The following is a 25,816-nucleotide window of genomic DNA, read 5'->3' as shown; positions in this document are numbered from 1 at the left end:
AACGTTGTTTAACCTTAAAAACCAACTTACAACCTACCAAATTTTGCCTAGGCCGAGGTGGAACCAAGGTCCAAGTGTCATGTTTCTATAAACCTTCAAATTCAAGAGCCATAGCCGCACACCACTCAATCGACTTACCTGCCTGAAATTAACAAGTAGGCTCAACCAACGCACAGTTTACATGGAAAGCACTTGGTAATAGATCCCGAGAGGAAATAAGTGTTTTAGGTTTAAAAATTCCATCCTCGACCCGTGTGCACGTTGGATGAGAGGGAATTGGCAGAGGATGATGGTGTATGGGGTTTGCCAGAGGTAAAGAAGAGAGGGATAGTTTTGGAGAGGGAGTATGGCTAGAAGATCGGGATGAGGCAGAAGGTGAGACAACGGGTGGTGAGGATGTGGGGGAGATGGGAAGTGGTGAGGCAGAGGTGGACACAACAGGAGTAGAGAAGTGGTGATTATGTGGTTTGACAAACATTTGGCCAAGTTGAACATACTCGTGGGAAGGACGATTAGCAGGAGTTGAATTCTTTACATGAGAAACAGCCTTTCTTGCTGCAGCAAAGGGATACCTAAGTTCATCAATCACGATATGGAAATTGATGAATTGTGTAGATTTTGTTTGTGTCGAACATCGCCTTTTCTTTCAAAAAATAATAAAATGAACAAGAATGTATAAATATAACACACGTGTAATCCACCAATCGGCTAGACTAGGCATACCTTTAGCCCCATGTTGTAGTCATAATTAAACCTGGATTGGGTCTGCCAACGTTAAAATTCAATGGGTCAGGTTGAGAAAGGTCAAGCACATCAAATTAATTTCATTGAGATGGATCAAATCTTTGGATGTATATAGTGGCTCATGAGGTTCCAATTTGGTTCAGAATTTTTGGACCATCTAGTAAATGGGTCAGGCTCTAGTTAATGTTGGCCCGACCCAAGCCTGACCCATCGCCACCCATACATGTGCACCAATGTGCGGATTCACTTATGCATATGGGTGCATGTGTATATGTTGGCATGATGCATGCATTCATGACTTGAGAAATAGGTCAGCATTGGGTTATCTACCATTCACCTTAAAACCTATGCCTTATTAAAAAAGAAGAAGAAGAAGAAGAAGAAGAAGAAGAAAAACTATAAAAAAAACTATGCATTCATGCATGTGGGTATGCAAAGAATCCATGTCTAACAACCCACTACTCTTGTTATGTATTTCTACATGCAAGCTGAGATGTACGTGCACATGTACATGTGAAAGACCACCAATTGAAATAAGGCGATTCAATATCTTTCATTTTAACCGTCCAATAAATGTCCCACCAATCTGATATTCAAATAATCAAATAAACTAGCACCCATTATTTAGAAGCTTTCATTTGAATTACTTAGATACCATGAATTCAATTTTTAAGTAATTTCTAAGTACCTGCGTACCATCTCTGCTAGAGTATTAAAAATTTTGAGAGAGCATTTCCAAAGATGTTTATGTTCAACATGGCAAGGCTAACAGTTGAAAAAAAAGAAAAGAAAAAAGAAGCAATGAGTTGAATATGGACACACACAAAACATGATTCAATCAAAGTGGGGCCCAAATGGTACAAAACATCCAACGGCTATCTAAAGGAGTTACATGTCCAAGCTGAAGCCGTGTACAAGCTGGTCTCCTTCCACCCAAGCCTAAGAGTCCCATCTCCCTGATGAATGGTATACCCATGTGATGGAGGGAACATATTGAGTATGAGCTGAGCTTGAGCCATGGAATTTCCACTCATCCCTACTTGTGTAAACCCATGGCGCGCCAGTTCCATTCGCCAGCTCCCGAACTTATCCTCCCCACTTCGAGCCGGCCCACCGATCGCGAGTATGTTATTAATCTCCCTTGAAAGGAGGCAGTGCTCAACACGGTGACGGCTAGGATCATCGCACGGCAACGACGCTCCCAACGAATCAAAGATCGTCGAGTAGTAATGAAGCGATCCTACAAAACGGTCGAGAAATGTCCCCACATGAGCTAGATCCTGTTCAACGAGCGTAATGACCCTAGGCCCCAGCTGCTCAATCAATCTCATTGTCTTCCAATCAGGCCCCGTCGCATCATACAACGAATGCTGCAGCCAATGAACAGCCACGATCTCTCCACGTCGAACTTGCACCATCGAGATATCCACGTCACCGAACTTCTTAGCAATCGGATGAAACTCGAACGACATCCCAAGCCGCTTAGCAAAGCTGGATAGCTGTCTCCCCGTCTCCTCCAGTACATCGAGCGATGAACCCACTCCAGTCATACGTACATACGGTGGCCCTTCGATCCTTGTCGCGAGGATGTGGAACAATGCTGGCCATTGAAGTCCCTGCATGATATCAAGGTCGATGATGTGGACACGGTCCTGCTGATGGAAAGCCTCTAAGATTGCCTGATTCGATGTGAAATGTGCGAACTTGATGAACGGTGCGATGTTGTTGAAAACATGGAAGGCGCCAAGGACAGCTTTGTGAGTGATTAACGGTGAGCAGATTCCTAGCCATGAGTTCATGACCCTACTAGCCATGGCCTTAGCAAAGTAAGCCACGACCCTCTCAGCACAAGATGGTCCATATGGTGAGGCCATTTGGGTTAGCTCAAGCAACATTCTATTAGCTTCTGATAGGTTGTCCACAGAAATAGCCACAGCACACTCTAGGAGTAGTGTAAGTAGACTTAAACCATGTTCATCTAACCTACTTAAACCTTTTCCCATATTCTCACTAGAGTTTTGATGATGTCCCACCCAGTGGAGATCATCCTCACCGTTGATATTTATATCGACGCCTCCGTAGTCTCTCCTCGCACTCTTCCTCGGCCGCCACTCACCGTTCTCCACCGGTGGAACGTCCGGGGACGGTTCGGATAAGTTCTTCACCACTTGCTCCATCCACTCCGATAGCTCGTGCGAATACCGCGCGTCGACGGCGGTGGGTCTCATCAGGGTGGTGGGGTTCGCCGGGCTGTGGTGGCCCACCGATGGGGCGAAGCAGATGGGGTTGAAGTCCCACTGATCATGGGTTTGGATTAAGTCCAATGCTCCATGGACTTCAAAGGCTCCTTTCATCATGGTATTTGGGTTTTCACTGGGAAACTTGTATGTTGTATGAAAAGAAGGAGAGAGGGGGAGTTGTAGGCATAGGTGGGGAAGGCCTTTTAAAGACCTTGCAGGCCATTCATTCAAAGTAGTAAGAAATGGTCATTTTCTACTCTGTTACTTATTTAATGCACAGCCGGCCAGCATAGAAAGACATACACATAAATATAAATAGCTTAAGGCCAATCACACGTCACTTTGGTAGTGATTTTTTCATTAACAAACCTATATTTTAATTTGTACATGCAAATTTCCTATTGTTTTAAGGACACCACCACCTGTGGTAGTCCCCCAGCATCTTCAAAATGATGGTGACTCATCCACCTTACACGTGCCACACATGTACGACTATCCTTGCCATACAAATAGTGGGGAATATTTTGGATGGAGTGTAAGTTGGAAATCATGATGATCGCGCGATCCTAACTGTCCAATTGGTGGATATTTATTCAATGGTTCAAAATTCAGCCATCAAGATTAGATGGCTGTTATCATCTTCTCAAAGCTAACTTTGGCTCATGCTGCTTCATCCACAATTGGGTCAGCAATTTAGATGGTCTAGATTGTCTATGGTGGTTAGTCACCACCATTTTGTAAAAGGATGGTGAACTATCATAGGAGTCTAGCCCTTGTTTTGTCTAAATGGGCCATGGCCATTTGAGTGGTTCTACATTTTTAAATAAAAAATAAATAATAAAAATGTGTGTGTCTGATTTAAGAAGAGATTTAATTAGTATAGTAGATGTCATTAGAATTGGAAAGATGTGGAAAGAACAACTACCCACCAAATAAAGCTAAACAAGTTGAATAGAATAAGCTATTTCTATAAAGGGAAGTATATGTTGTAGAGGTTAGACAAGGTGTGTAATTATGATGTATGGTAAAGAATAGTTTTTTGGGATCTTTGTTTGAATAGTTTGTAATATAAGAGTATAAGGGCCTTTGGGTGCCATTGAAAATGAGTTTTAATGCATTTTTCTCCCTACTAGAAGCATATCAACGGTTGGATTTGAGCATAAGATTGCCAACTCATGTGTCTCATAAGCTCAAATTTTCAACAAATTGGGTTTTCTGTGATGCTGAGTTTGATGAACGGATTGGATTTTTTGAACACATGATGTATCTGAATAAGTGCATTAGATCGAGGAGGTCAATCCCTACCTAGCTAAATCTCATATTCCACATATGTTGGTATTTGCAAATTTAGAGCTGTTTGATAGATGTCTATAATTAATTGAAATTATGTATTAGAGATCATATTTCTTTTTATAGGGATTAAGAATAATTTCAGTAACTAACAATCATGATATTTAGCTACTATAGTCTATATTATATGTATAACATGAGTATATAATGTTGGTCAATTTTACCCGCCCAATATGTCATGGGGAGGTGTTGGTGGGCCCAACATGATGCCCTCCATCCATTTGTCCAGCTCATTTTAGGATATGAGCCCAAAAATGAGGTAATTCCAAAGCTCAAGTGGACCACACCACAAGAAACAACGAAGATTGAATGCTTACCATTGAAAACTTCTTATGACCCATTGTTTACCATCTAGACTATTTGTAAATTCATTTAAGCCCAGATGAAGGGAAAATATAAATATTAGCTTGGCAACGCAATGCTTCTTTAGGCAACGCAATGTTTCTTTACCATCCAAACTGTTCACAAAGTTTCATAAGTCCGGATGGAGAGAACTTCCATGGCCCTTAAAAAGTTTTCAATAATAAGCATTCAATTCCCACTGTATCCTATGGTGTTGTCCACTTGAGCATTGGATCTGTCTCATTTTTCAGCTTGTGCCCTAAAATGAGCTAGAAAAATGGATGGGAGTGTTGATAAAACGCATACATCATGGTGGGGCCTATAACTTTGACACCAGCGACTTAGCTGGTGTTGGGGTCGCTAGCTATATGGCATTTTGTAGGCTTGGATGTGGTTGGTTGGCCCTTCAATTGAGGGGGCATTTTTATCTTTTCAGTTCATTAATAAGAGTTGCCTACTCCCACTTTTTCTCTTTTTATGCCTAGGCTAGGAGGAGTGACACCTGCGGGTCATGCAATAGAAGCGTGATGGCTATATAGCATCCTTATTGTGCACATGTTATTAGCTTATGTTAGAATTTAAGCCTAAAAGGAAATATTTAGCATATATTGAGCATATGTCACTCACTTTTGAAACCCTTCTTTTTCTTTTTCTTTTTATTTATTTATTTATTACCTATGGTGTTTAGCTCCACCCATTTCCCTTCACTCTTTATGTTTCTTCTGCTCTGTCAACACATTGGATGTGTCATACATCTAGTTATGATTATTGCTCATTTGGGAGCTTATAAATGAAGGTCAATGGAAAATGAATTTAGATGGGACCGTATAAACAAATTAGGAATAAACGGTTAACTCAATATTGTTTGGATTGAAGTAATTGAAATGCATTTGAAATTAAAGTATTCTATTTGAATCAAAGTAAAGAAGAGGAATTAAATACATTAAATATTATCAATATATTCACAATAACACATGTGATCTGCTAAATGATCAAATTCAATACCCTGAGTAAGTATACAGATGTGGTATTTAATAGAATGATTATAATAAACCCATTGAAATTTACATTTTTAGCAAAAATGAAGAAATTTCGAGCCTCGAATAGGCCACAAGTGTAAGGATCACAAGCAAGCAACTTACTAATAATTTTGAACTGTCCATTTAGGTGACTAGCATTTGGACGGTTTGGATCCTTATATTAGTGTGATTTCAATCAGGTAGCCCATAACCAGATTGTTTTGAAGGATCATGAACATGTTAGGAATGTGATGGATATGTGTAACGGGGTCTTTATTTACTCACCCGACTTACTAAATCCTCCCTTTAGACCTATTTATTTCTATTTCATTTCATTTTCATGCACCTGTTCTCGTTTACTCCCATCCAACGACCATACCTCAAATGCCTTTTATTTTTACCTCCATTGACTCTCATCCAAAGCCATTGACTAAGAGGCCCTGCCATACCATACTTGAGTTGAACAATTGCATATGTGAAATTTGCACGGTGGTTTAGTGATTTAAACCGTCAATATTATGGGCCTGATAACGGATGGACCACGCGTCCAAAATCTCCTCAGATGGTAATTTCTAGCCCTTCAATAGGTAGACAACTGAGTAGACGGTTAGAAAGGATAATACAGCGATGATTCATATTCAACCAATAAAATACCAAATATTTTCTAGCTCCAAAAGTATTCAATACTAAGGATTTTCAGTGCATTGGATATCCACAGCGAGGCCCACCTTTCCAACGGTTTCCGATCACTACACCATTGACTCCATTTGTACGATGTACAAACTCTCCATCGAACAATATAGAAATTCGATTTATAATTTGCTTTTTTGGGTATGTGGGTCCACATTTCCCATCGAAGGACCTTCTTTTCAAAACATCAAATCCGTGATGATGTGTGGGATGAATCAGCAGACACGTTTGTTGTCCTGCCACGTGTGTGGGACATCAATCATGCATCAGCTAGGCCTAGGGCTGTTTACAAGTCAAGCTAGCTCGAAAAGCTAGCTTGACTCGGCTCGAGTCAGCTCGAATTGACTTGGCTTGAATGGCCGATTCGAGCCAAGCCAAGCTAATTATTTGAAACTTGAGTTGAGTTCAAGTCAAGTTCGACCAGGGGATATTTCAACTTGACTCGACTCGGCTCGATTAATAAATATATTAAATATTATATATACATATATATTATCAATATAAGTTTTAAGTTTAAATTTAAAAATTAAAAATAAAAAACAAACTTTAGAGTTTTTATCCGACCGCACGCAACCCCTTCCCTTTTCCTTTCTTCTCTTTCTCTGCCCAGTGCCAGCTGCACGCCCGCCTCAACCACCACCACCAGTTTTCATTTCAGCTCCACAATAGTATGATTTCAATCTCTTGAAATCTACTTCTTAGGCGAGAAACTCAGGAAATTCGAGATGGATTCTTCTTAGATTTGTTAAAGCTTTAACAAAATCCAATGATTTGATTGGCTAGAGCTCTTTACTTGGATTTCTGATCTATATTCTACTCTATTTCTTTTCTAGTACATGGGTTTCTGCTGGTGGAAGAAGATCAAGAATAGATCGGTTTTTACAAGTTTCCTCATCCGATTCGAAGTTTTGTTTGATTTTTTCATCGGTTTTGCTTTGATTCTTTCAAGATTTTAAAATTTTTCATCAATGGAAGAGGATCAAGAACAGAATCGATTACTCTCTCACCCAACAAGCTCGAGCTCCACTCGAGGTAAACTCGACTCGACTCGAACCACTAACCCCACTCGAACTCGACTCGACAGCTTTGACAAACAAGCCAAGCTTCAATGTTGAGCTAGAGGCTAAGCTCAAGCTTGAACTCGAGTATATCATGGACAAGCCAAGCCAAGCTTGGCCCACCTCGACTTGACTCGGCTCGATACCTACCTTTAGCCAGGCCCCACTGTAGAAAGCCTGGCCCAGAATTCAATCTCATCAACTCATCAGATCCATCTTACATTTTTTAAAAATTACTGATGAATGGTTGGCATTTTTCAATACGAACCCAACCTGACGACCTTGCAACCTGACCCAACTCGACCTAGACTCTGGTTTGGTCAGTCAAGCTTGGGTTGACCCAAAACCAAGCTGCAGCCCTAACAGCATACGCACTTTGGCTAGTGACCTCAAACCTGGCCAGTTAGCTGATGTCAAAGATCTGTGGGCCTCACCATGGTGTATGTATTTTATCCACGCCCTCCATCCATTGTTTCAGATAATTTTAGTGCATGGTACAAAAAATTAGGAAGACTAAATCTTATGTGGACCACACCACAATAAACAGTGGGGATCCAAGGATTAGTGTTGAAAATTTTATGGGGGCCACAGAAGTTTTGGAACAAGCTGATATTTGTGTTTTCCCTTCATCCAGGTATGTGTGACTTTATCAACAGGTTGGATGAAAAATAGACATTTCAGTGGGCCCTAGGAAGCTTTTAATGGTGGACGTTCAATCAACACTGTTTCCATGTAGTGTGGTCCACCGGACACTTGGATGCGTGTAATTTTTTAAATAATTCACTAAAATGATCTTTCAAAATGGATGGACGACATGGATAAAACACATACATCATAGTGGGGCCCATAAAGCTTTGTCATCAGCGCTGGCTGATGTTGGGGTCACTAGCCAAACCGCACCCCTAACACCGGCGACAAAAAGCAAATAACCATAGTAAAATAAGAAGTGAAGAATTATATCGCAGCCGTTCTACGTCAATAATTCAAGTATGTTATACGGCCTCGATACCAATCAACGGTTGGATCTTCCCTATCAGAGAACACATTTTATTTTTTCTGTTGCGTTGGACCAATCCATGGTAATTAGGTCATTATCTTGAGAACAACTAGTGTTTTCTTTAATCCCATTTGATTAAGAAAATGGGACCACTCATCACAATGATGTGTTCTGTCTAAACAGAGATTATTAGAATAATAATTTTGTGATTTGATGTGTAACTAAGATTAGTTTAAGAGGTTATATGCTTCTAGAGCTTTGCTAAGTTGCACACATGCGCGCAGGTACAAGATCTGATCCGTTCATCACGATGGAATCGCCTCTCTGGGCCAGAATTGTATGGCTGAGAGAAAAAAAAAATATTAGTTGAAGTTTTTAACCTGCCCACCTGATTCTACTTTGTGGCCCCTAGGATGAGTGAACCAACACCATCTTTGTCTGTGAATATTTAGGTGGTCAGACGCACCTGATGGACGGCTTGGATATTGTACCTGTCTAACATGTTGGCACATGTGGTGTGTACACGTGTCTGAGCTTAGAAATCTCATGTAATTTGTAGTCAGATGAGGTTTTCTAGAATAAATCTTCAGTCCTTTCATATGGGGTCATATCTCAATGATCCGAACCGTTTACACGATGGGACTCACCATGGATTGGAGTATTTCAACCCTTTGAACATTTGACTCTTTTCCTTTGTATATGGACGGTCTATTTAACCTTTGAATAATCAAACGGTTTAAATAATTCAATCTGGGTGTGATTTTTAGTATATTCCATCGATAGTAAGGCCCACCATATAAACGGTTTGGATCATTGAAAGGTACCCCGATCCAACTGCTAAAGGGCCAACTATCCTATTGTAAATTAGTCGTTGCTCTATCCAACTCAACTCCCTCAAAGAAAGATTTAAATAATAGGGTGGAATTATAGGATCCTTGACTGATGATTTACACCGTCCACGTGGATTTTCAGTTTTATAAGTGGGCCTATCGTCGTATGACTCCCGATGCACCGGATATGCTACATCCGACCGTGGATGGACCGTGCCCCGTATATCTCACATATTGGAATATCCTAGCCACCAATCACGGGAATCTTTTCGGTTGAACGTTGACATATCATAACCGTCTATTTGTAAGCCACCAATAAAAGAATTAAGACTTTCCTATGAGGGTGCTTTTTAGGGCATAGTCCATCTGTGGTGGGACCAAGAAAACCAATGGCTTAGATTACTGATTCATGGGTGGCACTTGATAGAAATAAAAACCCGAGTATAGTATGCAAACATAAACCCGAGGACGCAAGCAGAAATGAGCGTGACAAGTGGCAACGTCTCATTTCTTATGATCCGAGCAGATTAAAAAAAAAGTGTCGTGATTCAGGAAGAGGATTGCGTCCTGCCCCCGCTGGACAGACTCGGTCTAGGAAGAGGCTCTGTAGGGTCCTCCTTGATGTATGGGTTTTATCCACACCGTCCATCCATTTTTCTAAGATCATTTTATGGTATGGACCCATAGATAAGGAAGATCCAAGGCTCAATGCGGCCAAAGAGTGAGGATTGAATGCTCCCCATTAAAAACTTCCTGAGCTCTGAAGAAGTTTTGATCAACCTGATATTTGATTTTTCCCTTCATCCTAGTCCATGTGATCTTGTGAAAAGTTTGGATGGCAAATAAATATCGCGTTGGGTCCTAGTAATGTTTCAGCGGTGGATGTAATTATCACCTTTACTCCCTGTATTATGGTCAATTTGAGCATTGGATCTGCCTCATTTTCTGGTAATATTCTAAAATGACATGAAAAAACGGATGGACGGCGTGGATAAAATCCACACATTACTGTGGCCCCAAATAGCCGCTGCCTGTACCGAGTTCGTTCACACGGGGGTAGGACGCAATCCGCATCCCATAATTCAACGGGACACGGATTGCGTCGCGTCCTACCCCCGCCGTCTGCAGCTGGGAAGGGGTAGGATCTTTCAGTGGCCACTGTGATGTATGGATCTTATCCACACCGTTCTTAAAACATTTCGTGTCATTTTAGTTTATATTCCAAAAAATTAGGCATATCTAATGCGTAATTGGACAACATAGTGGGTATTAAATCCTTACTGTTGAAAACTTCTCGGGGGCCACGGAAGTTTTGAATGGAGCTGATATTTTATTTTTATCTTCATCTATGTCTATGTAAATTTACGAATAGCTTGGATGGAAAAGAAACTTCATGGTGGGCCCTAGAAAAGTTTCAACGGTGAGAATCATTATCACCGCTTCTTCCAGTGGTGTGGCCCACTTGAGATTACTATGCCTTATTTTTCGTCTCATATCCTAAAATAATACAAAAAAAATTAATGGACGGTGTGGATAAGACCCATACATAACGGTGATCACTCAAAGCTCCTGCCCGTTCCCAGCTGGACACGAGCGGGGGTAGGACGCAATCCGCGTCCGATTCAACGAGGGCCCTCGTGGGAGGGCAAAAAAAGTGTCAGAAATCCCGAGAGACGGAACACGTGTGGAAGATCTTGTCCATTCATCGTCTATTAGGGTACATTTAACATATCATATATCAAAATCAAGAAGTAATTCTCATCAAGTGAATCACACTGTATTTGGACCGTTGGATTTTTTCTAACCGCCTAATTTTCTTCTATATATTTTAATTGAATTATCACCAAACCGAAATATTTCTTTTTCGATAGAATTTTGACATTTTTATCTATCTGATGAATGGACAGGATATCTAACATGTATTATGTACGGCCTAGTCTCTGATTCACGTTCCACCCCATCGCATGTGGGGTACTCGTACTGGAAAGGGATACAGGAACTGAAGCCGCATGGATAACCTAAAAGTATTATGGGTGGTCTGGTAATTCGAGAGAAATCAAATGGCATTTTACTTTCCTTTTGGGATATTTTGGGCCTTGGGCTCTTTTCATCGATATAAAATAGTAGGCCACCATGACGAAGGTGGACCATGCTCATGCACGGGTCGCTGTCCATGCACCACACATGCACGTCAGTTAGACCGTTCGAGATGTGGTCTTCAGTATGAATTCGAACAGTTGACCAGTTTTCTTTCTAACCGTACATTTAGTGACCACCGATCAGATGGTTAGGAATTTCCAATCTGTGTGACCTTTGGTCCATGCCACGTCCACGGCGAGATTCATGGTTCGGATGAGGTAGACATGATCGTAGTCCACTGTAGTCCACAAGGTTCCACACCCAAACTGTCTCACACATGGCAAAATCCTAACCCTTCAATCGGTGCCCAACAATTAGACGGTTAAGAAAGTGGATGAATCAATAATCGAAGATTTGATGGCTGAGATCTTCCATCTGGGAGATCTTTGGTCCACGCGGCATCAGTTGTGTCATGGATGAATCACTAACCCATGGGGCCCATTTCTACTAACTGAAAACCGGAAGGTTGATGGTCTTGAAATCAACGGTTGGGTGATCCAGACGGTTGATCTGATGGACCATAGGATGAAGGATGGTGGCACTAAATATGCCAACGTGGCGTGAAAATAGACAGTTAAGAAATAATACTAACAGCATACCACACGGTCAATGAAAAAAGCTATAGTTTGGATGAACACGATCCTCTGATATATGATTACGAGGGCCTGTTTTGGCTAGCTGCATTAGGTGGGATTAATGCGGATGTAATTGTAAAAGTTATAATAAATGCACGCATAAGGTATTGCCTTGGGATGGGATGTATCCCAATATATACATTAAAAAATAAAAGATTTACTTTCAAATTGCATTTGGATTGGACTGAATTGTACAAAAATTTGAATTTGTAATCTAATCTCACACTTTCCAACACGAGTAATTTTCCAAAGTCTACAAAATTAATTTTAATCCCACTCACACTCTTTTTTTATATATGTTGCCCAAAATTTCAGAGTAGTATTAATAATACAATCTCATTTAATACAACTTAATACCATTAGGGCCCGTTTGGCCGGGTGGATTGGAAGGGATTGAATGGTATTAGGGTGGATGGCATGGATTTCTAGGTAATGATGGTGTTGTTAGTGGATTGTCTGGAGATCCATGGGATTGATATATCCTGGATTGCTATATCCAGTCTGTTTGGTGCGCCCAGCCAATCCCAGTATTAAACCTTCTCATCCCTTCTAATCCCTCAAACCAAACACGTCCCAGGCAAATTTGAAGGATTAGGGTGGATTTGATGGGATTTAAATATAATGATGGTGTTGTCAGCGGATTGTCTTGAGGTACATGGGATTGGGATCAGATCACCGACTCTGTTTGGCACGCCAGGCTAATCCCGGGATTTGACTTCCAATCCCTTCCAATACCATCCAATCCCTTCCAATCCGACCGGCCAAATGGGCCCTTGGAGTGTTCTCGGACATGAGTACAGGAGGCTTATTGGGTACTACCCCAGCCGTCCCTAGCTTGGAAGGGACAGGGGCTCTAGCCAGTCACCTTCCTGTATGGATTTTATCTACACAGTCCATTCATTTCTCCTTATTATTTTAGGATGTAAGCCAAAAAATAGGCAACTCCAAAGCTTATGTGGACCATGTACTAGAGATTAAACACCTACCCTTGAAAACCTTTCAAGGCCACGGAAGTTTTGAATCAATCTATCATTTGTGTTTTCCCTTGCCGATAAGACCTTATGAGGAGGTTAGATGACAATTAACTATCATAGTGGCCCCATAAAGGTTATAAGGTTGGGTGTCATTTTTTAAATTGTTAACTAGAATGATATAGCAAAATGGATAGACGGTGAGGATAAAACCTATATATATCACGGTGGTCCCTCAAAGCCCTGTCCGTTCCCAAGGTAGTACCTAATCTGCGTCTATGATCAATGGCGTTGGCCACCAAACCATGGGAAGTGGATCAAATGCTGCACACCACCGACCCTAGTGGTGTGTTGACGTCACCAGGTTAATAAGCCATCGTGTGTTATATCTCTTAAAAAAAAAAAAAGCCATGTCCAAAGCTCATGTGAACCACGCCACATAAAGAAGCTATGACAATGATTAATCCAAAACTTATGAGATCTCCATGAGTTTCAACCGTCGATTTTCACTGTTTTCGTGGTGTGTTCCACTTGAGCCATGCCCTAAATGACTTGGCAAAATGAATGGATGGGATGGATACAACACATATATCATGGTGTGCTATAAAACTTGGTGGCAACGAAACACCACAGAGGTTGGTGGTGTGTGGCACACCATGCAATCTGCTTCCCAAGCCATGAGCGCACTTGCAGGAACTCACTTATCAGGGACCCCACCCATCCGTTGGGTCTCTCATTCAAAAGATGCCTCCCTCGCTTGATCCCAACAGCCAAACGTGTCAGTGTCACCATCCGGATGGCTCCATTCACTATTCGACACATGGCACTCAATGAGAGAATATGAGGTGGAAACACTCAATACCTGGAGAGCGTGGGCGCCACGCCGCAACATTGACTCCATATGCGTAAGACCATTGAGGCCGTCAGATTCGCTGTCCAGGTGACACGTGGCAGCTTCTTCGAGCTCCTTGGCTTGACCTTTTCAAAAGGAATCCTCTTATGCTGCTGATATACAGGTGACCGTGTACTATGCGGCCTGGGATGGGAGTGGATTAGGTGCGGTCGGGCCTCACCCAACACGGTGCGGGCCTGACAGTGGGGCCCACCTTGATATGTGTATTGTCCATCCACGCCGTCCATTCATTTGATCAGATCATTTTATGGCACGGTTCTAAAACTGAACCAGATCCAAATCTGAGATGGACCATGCCACATGAAACAGTAGTGATTAGCCATTAAAATTTTATCGTGGGTCACAAAAGTTTTGAATCAAACTGATATTTGTTTTTTCCATCTAGGTCCGTGTGACCTTATCAGCAGTTGGATGGAAAGTAAACGTTACGTAAACGGTATGTTGGGCATCAAGGAGGATACTAATAATTTTTTAAAGGTAGGTATTCAATCACCATTGTTTTCTATTGCCTGGCTTGGTGTATGATTGTCTTTGATCTATACATATAACATGGGTCTTGACTAATCGAACAAGATACTCGGTCAATTGAGTGAGCCTTGAATTTTAAATTGATTTTTGGACAGTTTTGAATGGGCTAGATCAACCGAGACGGTTGGGTCAATCATTGACATGATATGAAAAATACTTTTACATTCTTTGGAAAGTTTTGATCATGGTCATTTGATCAAACACGGGAAGTTCGATCAACTGAAGGGTGTAAAATACTTATTCCGGAAGGAGCTAGGGTTTTTACATCTGAAAATAAGATTTATCAATAGTAATATATTTTTGTAGTGAACTTATTATCACCTTGTGTTATAGATTTTTTTTTTCTTTTTTCATTTCGCAAGAAATTTTTATATACATGAAATCGTATATTTCTATGCATGCTTTGTTGTGCCTATATTTTGTGTGTTTAATTCAAATTCAGATTTTACTTTTGCAGTTCCAAACATGTCCACAATAGGCATGGATTTTCTTTCTGTTATGATCCGATTTTCTAAAATGAGCTGAAAAAAATGAATTAACAAATATACAATTAATACATCAGGGTGAGCCCTGTGGTCATGGCCAGTTCATGTTGGGTTAGGCACTCTGCTGCTTATGTGTATTCAGTGGATCAAGAACCATCAAGCTTGGTGGATCTATAGCAGTAGAGTCCGCCATGATGTAGAAAGCTTATTTTAGGAAATGATTAATATTGATGTAGTTTTATTGTCATACGAACCAGACCTTATAGTCCCTGTACAGGTAAAACAATATTGAGGTAGTTTTATTGTCATATGAACCACACCTTATAGTCCCGTACAAGTAAAACAACAATGGGACCTTCCGATGCCAAAGTTAGACAAGAAATTTGAGTCTAGGTGTGTTAGGGTTTTCGTGCTCTTTTTACGTAGCTCTCACCGTAGATGAGACTCTTATTTATATCATTTTAATGATGTGACGGTGATATATATGATAATGCCTTTGTATGATAAGTACATGTCACGGAAGAAATCTAACTTCCAGGAACGTCATGATTATCTTCCAGAGATTTTTACCGAAGTTCTTGGGGAGATCTAACTATTAATAAGATCTCTAAGTGGTCAGGATCCAAGGAGACCTAGGCAAATGGCTGAGGCCGACCTCCGGGTCAACTGGGTCATGGTCTCTTAGACCGAGTTGAAGTGTTAATTGTAGTTAAGCCTTTCTTTGAGGCTAGTCAAATTGGCACCCACAATCGTTCGTCGATCGCGATAGCAAGACATCGTCCAAAGTGAACTCTTTGCCAGTGGTTGATCCTCGAATAGATTATGGAGGCAATGCTCGGTCATCAGAATAGAGCTCTTATCCAACCTCCTTTAGGGCCTATTTGATTTTCTAATTATAGAGTTAATTCAAAGTAAATAGGTAATAATTATTTACTAGTGTATTTCTAGTTCGATTTCGAAGGTGATGTTGACACCTCCTTTCATTTATACCACTCCTCACTTCACCCTAGGAGAAAAATGTTACATCATGGGGCCCACCATAATGTGTGTGTCTTATCCACACCATCCATCCCTTTGGCCAACTCATTTTAGGGCATGAGCTGAAAAATGAAGCAGATCTCAAGATCAAGTGGACTACAACACAGGAAACAATGGGAATTGAACTCCTACCATTGAAAGCTTCTCACGGACTCCTAAAGTTTTAGATCAAACTGATATTTTTTTTCTCCTTCATCCATGACTGTGTGACCATATGAATAGGTTGGATGACAAATAAACATCAATGCGTGGGCCCTAGAGAGAAAACAACTTTCAACCATTGACATCTTAATGATCATTGTTCCTTAAGGTGTGGTCTACTTTAGCTTTTGATTTTCTTAATTTTTAAGTTCATACCTTAAAATGTATTTTTTAAAAGGATGGATGGTGTGGATAACTCACATATATCATGTTGGGGCTCACATAAGACCGCTTTTCAAAACGTAATTCCCAGTTACTTTCTAATAGGCGGGGTAAGTAATAATTACTTATTTCCCAGTATTTAGTAGGGAAATCAAAAATCAAACAGCCCCTTAGTGTGTTCTCCCGTAGCATTTTTTTTTTTTTTTTTAAAGGTCATATCAAAATCTCAAATTGACCACACCCTAGGAAATAGGGGTGATTGAATCCTCACCGTTTAAAAACTTCTCAGGGGCTGACAGTTTTGAGCCAAGCTGGTATTTGTGTTTTAGGTGACCTTAAAAACAGGAAAGATGGAAAAATAAGTCTCAGCGTGAGCATGTCGGAGCTTTTATGGGGGGCGTTCAATCCCTATTGATTCTTATGATGTGGTCTACATGAGATTTCCATCTTTTTCATTTTTGGCCCTGAAATGAGCTGGAAAAACGGATGGACGCTTGGATATCAAACACATCCATCACGGTGGGCCCCACAGTCATTGATCCAGCGAATCCGCATCTATACTATCAGTACCCCTTGTGAAAATCTATGATAGTTTCGACCGTTGAAACTTTACTTCGGGACATGCTTTATCCATGTGGTGGCCCCCACGGGAACAACAGTCCAAATTATGAATAATGATGCCACGTGTACGGTAAACATGTAACTACAAAGGACTTCACACCAGTGATAGTTTACCACCATTTTGAAAATGCTGCTGGAATCTTCCCCCTTACATGCGACACGAAGGCATCAAAGTCGTGAGAGGCACGTTGTTGATGGAGCATATCGTTAAGATTGCACCGATCGGGCAATCCTAACCATCCAATCAATGGCCCTCGGAAAATCTGATTTTTGCCACGAACAGGTCATCCAATCCATATGGATGGTCTGGAACGCGATACAACCATGCCATATCTAAGGTGCGGTCCGTATAAATTGCAATCTGTCCGTATAAATTGCAATCTGTCCGTATACAACCATGCCATACCCTGTGATGTCCGTATAAATTGCAATCTGTCCATCAGTTTCTCTGGCTCATTTTAAGGATGATAGTCCAAAAACGAGGCAAATTAAAAACTTTTAAGTGGGCCACACCACAAGAAACAATGAGGATTGAACGGACACCATTGAAACTTTATTAGGGACCATAGAAGTTTTAGCTCAGGTTGACATTTTTGTTTTCCCTAGTAAGGTTTTGATGGGAGGCGTTTCCTATCTCCACTATTTCCTGTGGTTGAGATTACTTGAGTTATTGGATCTGCCACATGTTTGGGCCATTTTCGTTTCCTGAGCTGATGGATGGAATGGATTTCTTACAGGACTGCGGTGGACCCCACAGAGCTTGGACCCACTGTAACAATGAAACTTGCGTCCGTCCGGAGTCTACCGGGAGCCATTCTAGGCTGAAGCTATGTGGGGTCCACCATATCCACTCCGTCCATCAGTTTAGGCAGCTTAAGTTAGTACGTGAGCCCAAAAATGAGCCAGATACAAACTGAGTTGGCCACACAAAACCACCACCGTTGAAACCTTCCTCGGGCCAACCTTGATGTTTATATGTCATCCAAACCGTTCACAAAGTTATTCTCAGCGAGATGAACTGAATTTCCATGGCCCCATGAAGGTTTCAACGGTGACCGTTAAATCTCCACTGTTTCCAGCGGTGTGCTCCAATTGAGTTTTGGATCTACCCCATTTTTCAACTCATGCCCGAACCGGACCTGGCGAAACTGATGGATGGAGTGGATGTGTCACATGTTACATCGTGGTGGGCCCCACATAGCTTCCGCCTACAGAATTCAAGTCCTTTCTACCCTCAGCATAAAAAAAACCCGTCTAATCTTCACCAAACGGTCAATCAAACCGTCTAACGTCTCTTCCTCGCTCACGTGCACATCACGTGCCAAACCAACGTCATTTCTGTTATTTTCTCCAAACATCCTTCTCCCAGATGGACAGCCAAAAGCTAGCATTCTTACTACAGGCATGCATCAATTCAAAATCCTTAAAACAAGGCAAGCTCCTACACCAGAAGATAATCTGTCAAGGCCTTCAAAACAACATCTCCCTCTGCAAAAATCTCATGACCCTCTACATCTCTTCCCATTCATTTGAATCTGCACGGCTAGTTTTTCAAACCATTCAAAACCCATTAGACATCTCCCTCTGGAATGGCCTTTTGGCTGCCTACTCCAAGAACCACATGTACAGAGAAGCCCTTCAGCTCTTTGAGAAACTGCAACTCTTCTCTCAGCTAAAACCTGATAATTACACCTACCCAAGTGTCATAAAGACCTTAGGAGCCTTGCGTGGTATTGAATATGGGAAGAAGATCCATGCCCATGTGATCAAATCCGGTTTCGGGTCTGACATTGTCATCGCAAGCTCTCTTGTTGGCATGTATGCAAAATGTGATGTATTCGAGTCAGCAGTTTGGTTGTTTAACGAAATGCCTGAAAGAGATGTTGCGTGTTGGAATACGGTGATTTCGTGCTACTACCAAGATGGGCAGTGTGAGAAGGCTTTGGAGTTGTATGGGAAGATGAGGAGTAGTGGGTTTGAACCTGATTCGGTGACGTTTACTACTGTTTTCTCTGCGTGTGCACGGCTTTCAGCTTTGGGAATGGGGAAGGAGCTCCATGAGGAGCTGATGAGAAGTGGGGTGGAATTGGATGGGTTTGTTAGCTCTGCTATTGTAGACATGTATGGTAAATGTGGGTGTTTGGAGATGGCAAGAGAGGTGTTCGAGCAGATTCCTAGAAAGAGTGTGGTGTGTTGGAATTCAATGATTGGGGCATATGCTATGAATGGTGATAGTAGTTCATGTCTAGAGCTTTTCGCGAGGATGGAGACTGAAGGAGTGAGACCCACTTCGACTACTTTGAGTACCTTGTTAATGGCTTCCTCTAGATCAGCTGATCTACGACAGGGGAAGTTCATCCATGGATATATAATAAGAAACGGGATCAAAGCTGATATTTACATCAACAGTTCACTCATTGATCTTTATTTCAAATGTGGGATTGTTGGATCAGCTAATGTCGTCTTCGAGAAGACGGCAAAGGCGAATGTGGTGTTGTGGAATGTGATGATTTCGGGGTATGTAACGGTAGGCAGTTATTTTGAGGCTCTTCAGATTTTCGAGGAGATGAAAGCTGCCAGTGTGAAGCCAGATGCCGTTACTTTCACTAGTGTTTTACAAGCTTGTTCACAACTGGCAGTGATAGAAAGAGGAAGGGAAATCCATTACTACATTATTGAGAACAAGCTCGAATCCAATGAAATTGTCATGTGTGCTCTTCTGGACATGTATGCGAAATGCGGTGCCGTAGATGATGCATGTCGAGTTTTCGATAGATTACCAGTCAGAGACATTGTGTCATGGACGTCTATGATCACGGCTTATGGGTCACACGGCCAAGCTTTTGAAGCTTTGGAGCTTTTCCATAAAATGCAGCAAACAGAAGTGAAACCAGACCGGGTGACTTTCCTTGCAGTGATATCAGCATGTAGCCATGCAGGGCTGGTTGATGAAGGTTGCTATTATTTCAATGAAATGACTGAAGGGTACGGGATTAAACCCACAATGGAACACTATTCATGCTTAATCGATCTTCTTGGACGGGCTGGAAGATTGCATGAAGCTTATAGCATCCTACAAAACGCACCAGCGATAGGGACAGATGTTGGGTTGCTAGGAGGGCTACTTTCTGCATGTAATCTCCATAGAAATTTAGAGTTGGGAGAGGAAGTTGCAAGGCTTCTTATTGAAAAGGATCCTGGCGACCCATCTGCTTATATAAGTCTATCAAATATGTATGCTTCTGTCAGAAGATGGGACAACGTGGGTCGGGTGAGAACAATGATGAAAGAGAGGGGATTGAAGAAGAACCCTGGGTGTAGCTGGATTGAGGTTGACAAGAGAATCCACTCGTTCTTCGTCAAAGATAAATCACATCCGCAGGCAGAGATGATTTATGAAAGTCTAGAGAGCCTCTTCATGCCCATGGAGGAGGATGAATCTTTCGTAGGGATCACAGATTGAAAATAGACTAAATACATCAAAGGGAAACCTAAAGACAGCTATTTGCAGGAATGTCTCTAACCTTTCTCACGGGTATTGAATTGTCAGAAGCAGGTGAACTCCATTTTTGAAGAATTCACAAAACAGCGAAACGTGAGAAATTAATTGTTCCTGTGTCAGAACCAAAGCAGGGGAGTCTCTCGAAGATGAACCTACACTAAGAGATAGAGACTGAATGACAGCTAGCTGCAAGTCTGCTAGACTTGCTGAAGTGGTAAATCCCGCTAAGACAACGAAGAGAGAGCTGAAAAATCTTCTGAGCTCAAAAAGCAGGGGAGTCTCTCGAAGATTGAACCTACACCAGGAGAAAACCATGAGAATGAGGCTGAATGACAGCTAGCTGCAAGTCTGTAGACTTGCCTAAGTGGGAAATCCCGCTAAAAAATACAACGAAGAGAGCTGAAAAATATTCTCTGCTCGGTGAATTCAAGTGAACATAGTGTTATCATCTACAGTTGACCTTCTCTTTCGGTAAAGTTGTTATTTATCAGAATAAATTACAATAGATGTAAAATGCGGTCCATAAATTGTTCTGAATCTTCTGATTTTGGTCTGAGGTGCTGAGGCTTTAGATTTTTGTGTTCACTGCTGTTCTTCCTTGTTCTATAAGCATTAGGGATGCAACGTGGGCGGGTTGGGTCGGGTTGAGGGTCAACCCAAGCCCGACCAGACCTCAAGAGGACCCAACCTGCAAGCCGAAATCCTCTATACTCAACCCTAAACCAACCAGACCCGACCTGGATTGACCCAAATACATGTGATTATTCCCAACCCAGCCTAACCCAGCCCAAATTTGCTCAACCTGAACCCAGCCTGATTTCAAATTGGGTTGGATTTTTCCAACCTTAACCCAACCCAAGGACGCTACAACCCAACCCAAACTCAGGTTGGGTCAATCGGGTTTGGATCAATGCAAACCCAGGTTGCAGTGCTAATAAGCATAAAATAATGATAAGAAAAGCCAAAAAAAAAAAAAAAACTGAACATATTTGTAACATGTTTCTTGAAATAGAAAGAAAACAGTAGCACATTGGTTGTCAAAGAAAATCATGATTCATGTATTTCTATTGATTGATTTCCAATACATGTTACATGCTCCTCTAATATAGTTGTGTCAGTCAATTTGCCTGATGACTAGCTGTGTAATAGAGGCTTACAACACTGTGTAGTGCACCTGGATGTAGAAAGAAAATGGATGGCGCTAAGGAAGATGGTGACTTTTTTGGCGAGTCGGCATTCTGTGGTCCCACTAAGGAGTATGGCAAGGATGGCATGTCTTTACAGTGCCTCTTTCCCATTCACTAAATGTTGCCCAAAATTTGATGCCATTGTCTCTCTCCGACTAGTAGGAACAAGTAGCATTATTTGGATCATGCACATGAATATTCCTTTGGATGAACAAGCTTGGTAAAAGAGACCAAATATATTCTTCCACTGGGGAAGCAACTCTAACGCAAGACCATGAGACATCCGCCTCTTTGGCTGAGGACAGATTGTAGCATGCATTTCGGTCACTCAGTTGCTCTCCACGAGCAGGGATAGCTCAAGATCCTTTTCAGCCTGGTTGCAAAAAATCCCCCAGTTTAACAAACATAACATGATATCACTTCGCGGAATCTTTTTTCAACGCAACAATAGTGCAGGTGGGACCCACCATTTGGTAATCTGAGCCAATCATCTAGTGAGCGCTATTATGGGGTGGGGACATACCCCAAATATCAATTGGTGGCTCCATTTGAGCCAATGGTCTGCATTTGATTGGGATCCAACCAGCCAGACAGAATCAGATCATTCGATGTGAGATATTTTCTTTGGTGCTGTCCATCACATTGGAGGCTTGGATCACCACAAGGTGGGTGACACAATCAGTTTTGTTACCTCATTGAGCCAAGCAACTGCTCCATCGAACATTGTACATTTCCTCTCTCACTTCGGACTCACCAATAGTCCCCACAAGAGCATTCCCCATCCTTGAAATGGTGAAATCGGCTAACATCCCTTACAACTATCTCTCTTCCGACTATCTTGGATATAAACTTGGTAGCTGTGTGACAATCCATGCACACACGGAGATTCTTCGTCACCCGAATAGTCATTCCTGAAGGAGTGCTTATGATGCCGAATGCTATAGCAAGCCTCTCACTATGGCCACACAGGATGTATCTTTTCTGCTCATCCTCAACATCATGGAGCACATCATCCGTGTTGGGTACATATCCTTCACGCTCCATCTGCTCTGACAAAACTTTCAGAGCCTCTTGTATTTTATCGTAATATGGGTGGGTCTTATCATCCACTATAAAAGCATGCACCTTATTTTTAACTTCAATCCAGCTGCAAGCTGGTTTTTTTCTTAACCCCTTACCCTTCATTGCTATTCTCATGCTGGCCGCATCCCTCCATCTACCAGCAGCTGAATAGATATTGGACATAAGAACATGTGATCCTATGTTCTCAGGCTCAAGCTGAAATATTTTTTCTGCCACATTTTCAGCCAACCCCAGATTCTTATGCACTCTACAAGCACCCAACAAGGTTGACCACACGCTAGCCGTTGGTTGGATGTGCATGGTTGAGATGAACTCGTATGCTTCCTCCAACCTCCCTGCCCGACCAAGAAGGTCTGCAACAGCAGCATAATGCTCCAAACCGGGAGCAATCCCATAATCTTCGCTCATGCTTTTAAAAAACTTCCAAGCATCATCTATCAATCCTGCATGGCTACAAGCAGTTAAAACTGCCACAAAAGCCACATAGTTCGGTCTCACATTCTCCATTTCCATCTGAGAGAACAAGGAGAGGGCGTCATCGGCGTGCCCATGCAATGCATATCCCATGATCATGGCTGTCCACGACACCATATCTGGTAGTTCCATCTTATTGAAGATCCACCGAGCAATCCGAATATTTCCGCATTTAGAATACATATCCACAAGTGAGCTAGCTATAAAGACATTATTATCAAACGCACTCCTGATTATGTACCCATGGAGCTGCTTCCCTAGATGCAGTGTTGTCAAATGGGCACAAGCTGGCATGATACTCGAGAATGTGACATGCCTAGGCCTGATCTTGGCCGCCAACATTTGCTGAAACAATCTCAGGCCTTCATCAAACAACCCATTTTGCACGCATCCTGCAATTATTGAATTCCACGAGATTGCATCGCGTTGAGGTAAGAGACCAAATACCCGTTGTGAATCGTCCACTCTAGTGCACTTCGCATACATGTCAATCAGGCTGCTACCAATAAAAACATCCCAATCAAATCCATGTCTTATAGCATACCCATGAATCTCCTTACCCTTGGAAACATCAACATATTCTGCAAATATAGGAAGAACACTAGACAAAGTAAACGAATCCGGCTTCAAATCAGCCAACCCCATCTCTCTAACCATCATTAGTGCTTCTCCATACAACCCATTCTGTGCATTTCCTGCAATTACAGTATTCCAAGACACAACATCCCTTACTGGCATCCCATTAAGCACTTTTCTCACGCTGTCCATACAAAAGGCTTCTTTGCCACCCTTTCTCAGAGGCAACTCATAAAAGCCATCGACCGTTGGATGTAAATTACGGCAGAACTCATTACTCATGATCCCTTTTTTAAGTTCTTCTGCCAATTCATGAGAATTATCAAAAGACCCTACCCCAGTAACATCACCACCCTTCGAATCAAATTTTCCTATTTTTCCATCACCTCCAAATTCTCCATTCAAAATTCCACTAACCAAACTACTGGAACTACTTAAATCACATGAAGTCTCCCTGACAAGTTTTCTTTCGGGAATTCTGTCATACACTTTACGGGCGAGCGGAACACAGCACTCAGTGCCAGGATTAACCCCTCCCACACCAAAACCAAGCAATTTACAATACATGTTCATCAGCGCATTGCCAGTATAAAGATCCGAATCCAACCCCGACCGAATCGCGCAGCCGTGAACTGATTCGCCTAGCTTGAAATCCATCAAACCGGCGCAGGATTTAAGGATGGAAGGGAGGATATTGTGATCTGGGTATTTGCCAGAGGCTCGCATCCTGATGAAGGAGAGGAGGGATTGGTGGAAGAAGCCATGGGAGGTGTAGCATCTGATGATGGATTTCCAAGAGAGGGTGGAGGGAGAGGGGAGGGTGGTGAAGGTGAGATGGGCCTCTTGGACAAGGCCCAGATTGGAATAGATGGACAGGATGGCGTTGATGAAATAGGAGGATGGGGTCTTGAGGATTTGGGCATGGAGCTGTTTGGCTTCATATCTTGATTTGATAGAAGAGGGGTTTTGTAGAAGGGATTTGAGTACGTTGGTGGTGGTGGTTGGATGCATTGGAGTTTTGAAATTTTTAAGAGGGAGAGAGCAGAGAGATCTTCTGGCAGGCCCCAAGCCCGGTTTTGGGCCAGAGAATGTTTTAGGTGGGCTCCAACTGTAATGGCCTTGTAACACACGGCCTACATTTGCCATGCTGGCGCTGAGTCAGCTCTTCAACCTCTTTGAAGAATTACGGTCAGGCATTTCACAGGATGGTATTATATGATCCTGACGCAAGGGTAACCGTGGGCTTGAGTTAGAATAAGTGGGCCCAAACGTCTTAGTAATCAAGACGGTTGATCTGATGAGCTCCCATGCGGATGGACCATCCCCTCACAATCTCCCACACATGGAGCTGGCATCTGTCCATTTCTTCCCCGTCGAGTGTGAACCATCTATATAGTGCTCACCTGTAATGGTGGGTGGGTAAGTCCGGGAAGGAATTAGAATATAATAATATCGATTCATACAGAAAAAAAGGTTTTCTATTGATTCAAACTCGATGTTCTGGGTCTGGGCACACATTTAGGATTCATCCGGTCATATCTGGATCCAGGTGAGATCCAACCCATTTACGCGTCTAGAGCATCAACAGTCGGATGGTCTTGATTACCTCGGGACCTGGTGCAAATCTAGGTCAGGACCTAAATTTGGGTCCAGTCTTTTGGGTCCCATTAATGACTAGGTTGGGTGTTGGTGGACCCCAATCCAACTCATCGACAATCACCGTAGATCATGTTTTGGACAGGAATTAACAGCTAATCTAAAATTGGCTTGGTGGTTGGCGTTTGGCTATATAGTGGATTCAACTTGCAATGGATGGACGACACCCATATGGTCCCAACTCTAACCTTCCAATACCGGACCTGAAAACCGATGGCCACTTCAACTTGAAAGAAGATCAAGATTGGTTGGGGAGTTGTTCATGATCCATCCATGGTGAGCCAAATCATACCAATGGTCTAGATATTGAACTATAGGCCATACTTGTACATCCCGAAAACCCAAGTATTTCTGGATATCCTCAGACTGAAAGAT

General features: G+C 42.1%; 3 protein-coding genes across 3 annotated transcripts; 1 reads left to right on the top strand and 2 right to left on the bottom strand.

Annotated features, from left to right (window-relative positions):
- Window positions 1-1,525: 1,525 nt before the first annotated feature.
- On the bottom strand, window positions 1,526-3,067 carry LOC131238658 (protein SCARECROW-like). The gene has a single exon (XM_058236283.1). The coding sequence runs from the start codon at window positions 2,970-2,972 to the stop codon at window positions 1,620-1,622; it is 1,353 nt and encodes a 450-aa protein (XP_058092266.1). The 5' UTR covers window positions 2,973-3,067; the 3' UTR covers window positions 1,526-1,619.
- A 15,154-nt stretch (window positions 3,068-18,221) lies between these two features.
- On the top strand, window positions 18,222-20,713 carry LOC131240411 (pentatricopeptide repeat-containing protein At5g27110-like). Its single transcript, XM_058238627.1, has one exon. The coding sequence runs from the start codon at window positions 18,333-18,335 to the stop codon at window positions 20,424-20,426; it is 2,094 nt and encodes a 697-aa protein (XP_058094610.1). The 5' UTR covers window positions 18,222-18,332; the 3' UTR covers window positions 20,427-20,713.
- A 786-nt stretch (window positions 20,714-21,499) lies between these two features.
- LOC131240410 (putative pentatricopeptide repeat-containing protein At3g23330) lies at window positions 21,500-25,167 on the bottom strand. The gene has a single exon (XM_058238626.1). It carries the CDS (start codon window positions 24,929-24,931, stop codon window positions 22,403-22,405), a length of 2,529 nt encoding a protein of 842 aa, XP_058094609.1. The 5' UTR covers window positions 24,932-25,167; the 3' UTR covers window positions 21,500-22,402.
- Between the last annotated feature and the right edge of the window lie 649 nt (window positions 25,168-25,816).

The sequence above is a fragment of the Magnolia sinica genome, chromosome 3 (assembly GCF_029962835.1).
Source record: "Magnolia sinica isolate HGM2019 chromosome 3, MsV1, whole genome shotgun sequence".
In the NCBI taxonomy this organism is placed as follows: domain Eukaryota; kingdom Viridiplantae; phylum Streptophyta; class Magnoliopsida; order Magnoliales; family Magnoliaceae; genus Magnolia; species Magnolia sinica.
Note: the sequence above shows the minus strand (reverse complement) of the source record. Positions and strands in the feature narration are given on the sequence as shown.

What these genes read in the sequence shown, in the direction of transcription:
- LOC131238658 (XM_058236283.1), bottom strand. Translation starts at nt 2,972, where the DNA reads ATGAGACCCACCGCCGTCGACGCGCGGTATTCGCACGAGCTATCGGAG.
- LOC131240411 (XM_058238627.1), top strand. Translation starts at nt 18,333, where the DNA reads ATGGACAGCCAAAAGCTAGCATTCTTACTACAGGCATGCATCAATTCA.
- LOC131240410 (XM_058238626.1), bottom strand. Translation starts at nt 24,931, where the DNA reads ATGGCAAATGTAGGCCGTGTGTTACAAGGCCATTACAGTTGGAGCCCA.